Here is a 6,410-nt window from a genome sequence, read left to right as displayed (position 1 = left end):
TGCGTGCGCACTCACAGAGTCACATTTATATCCATGTGTGAATGTGTGTGTGTGTGTGTGCGCGCGCGCGCCACACGTTTACATATATGTTTACTTGTAAGGAGAGTATTTAACACCCATTGGTACAAATTTCCAGGGAGGCGGCTTTGTGGAACTCAGTCTTTGGGAAAGCACAGGACCTTCTAAGTGTACCAAAAGGGAGCATAAGGGCAACTGTGCTCATAGAGACACTCCCAGCAGTTTTCCAAATGCATGAGATCCTGTATGAGCTAAGGCAGCACTCAGCCGGGCTTAACTGCGGGCGTTGGGACTACATATTCAGCTATGTGAAAACGTTCCGGAGCCACCTGGACAGGCTCCTTCCGGACCGCGTACTTGTGGGCATGAGCCAGCACTTCATGAAGAGCTACACCGAGCTTCTCATTCAAACATGCCACAAGCATGGCGTGCATGCCATGGGCGGAATGGTAACAAATTTCTTTCTATAATTTAGCATGCATTTACATGCACATGCATGAGTAGGGCCTAGGCTGACTTTCTTGTGTTAATGTGTCATTTGCAGGCTGCTCAGATACCCATCAGAGATGATGCAAAAGCAAATGAGGCGGCTATGGAACTAGTACGAGCGGACAAGCTACGTGAAGTAAAAGCTGGGCACGACGGCACATGGGCGGCACACCCTGGGCTAATCAAACTAGTGACACAAGTATTTGACCAGCATATACCTGGTAACAAACCTAATCAGCTAGATGTGAAGAGAGAGGATGTAAAGATAACTGAAGATGATCTGCTGCAAATGCCAAGGGGCGACCGGACATTGGATGGCCTCAGGCTCAACACACGTGTGGGGATCCAGTATCTTGCTGCATGGCTGTCCGGGACGGGGTCGGTGCCACTCTACAACCTTATGGAGGATGCTGCGACTGCAGAGATCAGCAGGGTGCAGAATTGGCAGTGGATTAAATATGAGGCATTGCTGAATGGCGAGGCAGTGCCGATGAAGGTCACAAAGCAGCTCTTTGCCAAGGTATTTGACTTCCTGCTCTATAGTATGCACAAATGTTCACTCAGATGAGTGCAGAAATTAACCTGTGTATAACCTCCAGGTTCTGGAGGAGGAAATGCTGCGTGTTTGCGTCGAAGTGGGTCGCAAGAAGTTCAACACAGGTCGATACAAGGAGGCTGCCCGCATGTTTGCACGACAATGCATCACACCTGAGCTGGATGATTTTCTCACACTAGATGCATACCGACACATTGTGGAATATGTGCCGCTATCTAGTCTCTAGGCCTGCAATTGCTTCTATGTCGCGCGTTTTTGTTTTGTTTTGTTTTTTTTTTTGGGGGGGGGGGGGGGGGGGGGGGGGGGGGGGGGGACTACATAATAAGCTTTGTAATAGATACTCGTGCTGGGCTTTTGAGAAGTTTGAAGACTCTGTAATAAATGAAAGATTTGCTTGAGCATACACGTGTTTTCAACATCTTGAAAGAAAATTGAAAGTTGTGTGTGGTGCTGGTGTAGCAGTTTACGCGTCGGGGGCTCCAGGGGTCCGTTGACGCTATGACGTCCCCTCTCTCTCTCACACGCGCACGCACACACGCGCACGCATTGCTTTATTGTACTTTTTTGCCCATGCAATCTCATGCTTATTTGAGTGGCTATGCTACGTAAAGACACCTTGTATGATTCTTTGTCAATCTGTGTGGGGGTGGGTGGTGTCAATCTGTGTGGGGATGGGTGGCTGGGGAGAAGAGGGGACGTGGTGGTGAGTAAGTTTGTTGCGTGTATAAAAGAAAGAGGGGGTTTATTCACGTTGTGTGTGTGTGTGTGTTTGGGGGGGGGGGGGGGGGGGGGGGGGGTGTAGTTCCAATCATGCGTACACTGAGCAATGTAACTTTGCGTGCCCGCATGTGAAAATGTAAGTTCAGGATATATTGAGCCACCATATATTTTGGGCGAACATATTTTTGTAACGAGTAGTAAATGTAACCCTTTATGTCTATTACTGGTTTTCCATAGTATCCCAATTGCCTCCCGACATGAATGCATCAATTTTTTGTTTTCTCCATGGTAGCAAAGGCAGAAAGAATTCAATATATGCCATAGCAACTATGCGTAAACGGACATGCAAAGGCCAAGTTGACATTTTCCAATAGGCCAATTTCTCATGCAGCCTTTGCATTACGCATGCCGTCATGTCTTCTTTCAATGCAACATTCCAACGCAATGGGTAGCCCAAGTGCCGCACAATCTGATTGGGATGTACTATTTGACATGGCCATACAATGGAATGCCAATGACAATCTTTCAAAGGCAGCAATTTAGATTTCATGAAATTTATATGCAACCCTACTCCATCAAAGCCACCACATCGGAAGTCTTATTTCTCGGCAAGAAGGAGTCATTAGCATATGCTTGTGCCACAAAGTGAGACCCATTTGAGAGTTTTAGTCCATGCAACCGTTTTTGTTATGTCAAATTGTCAACAAAGGATGTGTTGCTATGGCATATAATAGGGCACTCTGAGAGCATCCCTATCAGACGGATCTCCCCAGTGTCCACTCCTCAGACAATTCCGAGCCTCGTAAAGAGGTTGTTGTGTTGTCTTGGTATAGCCAGTAAAGAGGTTGTTGTGCTGTCTTGGTATAGCCAGTAAATCACATTATGCATTTTTGGCCCAAACCCCAATTTTTGCATAGTTGCAGATATGAAGTCCTAGTGAATTGAATCAAAGGCTTTTTCGATGTCTACCTGATCTATATATTTCACATATTCCATCCCTATGTATCCATTTGCAATGTTATCGATGATTTGTCTTCGCAGGAAAAAACCGTATTGTGCCTAATGTAGACTAGTATAAAGCAAATGCTTTTGGCCATTGGATGGTGTTTCGTGCTTTTGAGGGAAAGATTCTAGGTTTGTCCTCTACTCAAGGTTGGTTTTGTCGGACTAGAAAAAAGTGCTAGATTCGGTTCACTAGGAGACCTAGCCCCAGATGGAAACTCCATGAGACTAATGGGGATGGCATTGGAGTCGCATTTTCCATCCGCCTCTAGCAATTTTGGCACCTAGAAAAGCTTGCTTTCTTTCGCAAAAGGGGATATTTGTTATATAAGATGTGCTTGACGCCACGGACATGTACTCTCTTTTCTAGTGAGATTGGTGTTTGCAAAATCATGAACTGCAACATTTGCTCCCACTGGCCAAGTTATCAGCAAGGAAAGCATATTGTTATTTGCTGGCTTGACCTTGGATTCACGAGCATGGAAACCTGCTTTGGGCAATGGCTAAATCATCGAGATGGTGGAAAGAAGTTTTTGAAGGCATATGGAAAAGTGGGCATCCCCGAGGGGCGGATTTTTTCTAGTGAGCATTTTCTAGCGAGTGCTTTTTTGGAATTGGGCAAGTGGATTCAAAAAAGATTCCCTCCCCTCTCCATCAAGAGAGAGGGATGAAGAGAGGTGGAGAGAGATTCATGACATAATAATTTGAGAGGGAGAGGGAGAGGGAGAGGGAGAGAGAGAGAGAAAAATATGACAACAATACATCCTCTACATTGAGATTATTGCTTCAAAATGAAAATAAAACCAAGTTCATTCACGTACAAATTCTAAAGACAGAAATGTTATACACCATCATCTTTACTTCTATGGGCCTCGCTTATCCTCCGGAGTGAAGGCACAAAGTAAGCAAATGACGTTTGTACCCTTCTGCACTTCCTCTAGCAAGACACACTCAAACACATCATCAATAAAACTATGGCTCACCATATCGCAATTAAGCCCACGTCTTCACTAGAAAAATATCATCATCATTACCAGGAAGTGAAGGATGTGAGACCTTTCCATGCTTGTGCACCATCTATGGTCTTCTGCTTGACCTCCGCATTGGTGGCCTCTCTCGCGATACGTGCAACAATAACTTCAATGCTAATATTTGATGAGGTCATCACAAACAATACGAAGGAGGGTTGTGGGTGGTGTACTCTACTAACAAGGCTTGGTGGCAATGGTGATTAACAAAGTGCTATGGAGCTTATCTCTATATTTATAGTAGTGGAAGAGGTGTACTCTACTTTGCAACAAACAAAATAAAAATACAATCACAATGAGTCCATTTTGCTAGCATATTCCTATCCATCACATGACCATTGTGCCACCGTATCAATCGAGCCTCTACTGAGGCAGCTTCACTGGTAGGAGACATGGTCCACTTCTCGCACATTGCTTTGTTCTCTCCTTGAGATGTAGTGCACACATACTTTTTTGTGTGGGCAACCATGCTTTCCAATATGCAAGACCTCTTCTTATGTGTCAAGACGTTATTCATCCCACCATTGAACAAATGTAGAACTACATTCTAGTTAGCCTAAGCCTCATCTGCCATGAAACCAAAGAAATTTGTGCTTTCACAACCATGGTTTGCCATTAACTCATTAATGCATTCCCAGAACAGACATTGGACCTCCATATCCTCCTCTTTTATTTCACATGTCGCAATTGTTAGAAGATCGTGCATGCTGCATGAAAACTCTAGTCATTTACGATGTAACACACTTGACCACCTCTGACTACTTTTATACTCCACATTCGTAATATGCTAACTTGGATCATACACATGACAAGTCATGGGCATCCAATCTGATGTTTGTCGGGTGTGGTGAAATTGTATCCATGCATATCGTAGGTCTCGAGAGCCGGTCCATTGCATTTGATTTACCAAATCCAACCCTGAAGTGGCTCCAATGGTGGACATCTTGAAAAAAAAAGCACTTCTCACCTGAGGACTCTTGTCTTGGGAACCTGTTTCTATGAAAAGTCATAAATGTACTCTGGTTTCAACTTCAAAAGTGCATCCAAGCCAAATCTCTCCTTTAGAAGGCCCGTGTCAGGCTACAGTGAACTGACCTCCGAAAATTGTTCAAGTTTCACACTTTACTTATCTATATTTTAATAACTCTTCTACAAAGACATAACTACCCAACCAAATTAGCTTACCAACTGTCTTCGACAAGTGGTCCCATGTTCTTTGCAATGTTGATGAGCTCTTATTCCCAATGAAATGTGAGGAACCACCTTCTTGCACTAGCGCTGCCATCACGATTTCTTTTGCCACACACACACACACACACACACACACATTTATACCTTTCTTGCCCCGGCATTACGATCTACTCCTAACACCCTAGATACCATTTGCTTTGTCCTATCAGTTAGTGCCTTTGATGTGCCTGCCCGTACATTATGTTGATGGAGACCGATGTGTATTATTAATCGACTCATCATATTGTCGGAGTGCATCACATAATAGATTTAGCAATTGCATGCAGTGATGCACATCACCGAAACTGAGCAGTAATGGCAAAGGAGATTTCCAGATGCATTGTTGCACTCCTCTCCAATGGTCAGTGCCTTTAGCATGCTTCCAATAAAATGTGATGTATTTGAGACCCTATCGTTCTGTACGCCCAGGGAAAGCTCATTCACACACTTCAAACTATACCTAGACAATGGCTTCTCCAACACACTCCAGGGAGGGTAATGTTAGAGGTTTGTAGTGCTTTGACCACCAGTGGGGATCATACTTATGCTCCGTGGAGTCCATTCTTGCACGATTTCCCATGGTTGGTGGGAAATCAAATGCAATATCGCCAAATGTTATATTTCCTAGGAATCTCCACGGCCTTGATAACCTCTTTGACATTCAACAAAATCTTTGTTAATATCTTTTCCTTCTTCATGCTCCAAAGGTATTCCAAAATTATCTTACCATCTTCTCTTGCAACAGTGGACGAGGTTGATGCACCAGTTTGGTTGTTATCTTGTAAGGGGCTACATAAATCTATCACATTAGACTGAGTTGGAAGTCCTCTTGGGCAAGCTATCTAAGATGGCTATTGGTTGTGGGTTTGAGTTTAATAAAGCATCAACTATTGTGGAGTAATTGTCCAAAAGAAAGTCATCAAGTATCTAGAACTCCTCCCTATCATGATTAGAGGTTGGCTCTAGAGGGACATGAAACTCTTGGGACCCAATATTTTGCAAGCCATAGAATGACAAGGGAGCTACTTGCTCTTGTAAGAACTTTGCACTCACAAGAACTCGACCATTGAAACATAGATTCTTCTCAAAAGATAAGAAGGAGATTGTGCAACTCATTATAAAGAGGAACAAAAAAAAGTACACAAGAACAAAAACGAATGACACAACAAAGTACATATGAAATGAATGGTGATTAACACCCTTAAATAAGTTAGCCATCTTTTAATTTTGATCGTTTTAAAGTAATTTACATTTTTAAAACAATATTAATTCTAAAAAAATCAAATTCTGTGGTTATATATATGTGTGTGTGTGTGTGTGTGTATCTATGTATCTATATATACATATTGTGCATGATTTCAAATAAT

The 6,410-nt window shown here is 43.2% G+C and overlaps 1 protein-coding gene across 1 annotated transcript in view; it reads left to right on the top strand.

Moving 5' to 3' along the window:
• Window positions 1–1,309, top strand: part of LOC147630961 (malate synthase-like) — a 3,123-nt gene extending 1,814 nt beyond the window's left edge. The window contains exons 4-6 of the mRNA XM_086809002.1: window positions 137–467; window positions 563–1,027; window positions 1,107–1,309. Coding sequence (XP_086665128.1) covers window positions 137–467; window positions 563–1,027; window positions 1,107–1,289 — 979 coding nt within the window. The 3' untranslated portion in view covers window positions 1,290–1,309. The remainder of the gene's footprint in view (window positions 1–136; window positions 468–562; window positions 1,028–1,106) is intronic.
• Window positions 1,310–6,410: the final 5,101 nt, after the last annotated feature.

This window comes from Cibotium barometz, chromosome 15 (genome assembly GCF_041138505.1).
Source record: "Cibotium barometz isolate CiBa-2024 chromosome 15, ASM4113850v1, whole genome shotgun sequence".
Taxonomy (NCBI): Eukaryota; Viridiplantae; Streptophyta; class Polypodiopsida; order Cyatheales; family Cibotiaceae; genus Cibotium; species Cibotium barometz.
The sequence above is the reverse complement of the archived record's forward strand: the minus strand, read 5'-3'. Positions and strand labels throughout refer to the sequence as shown.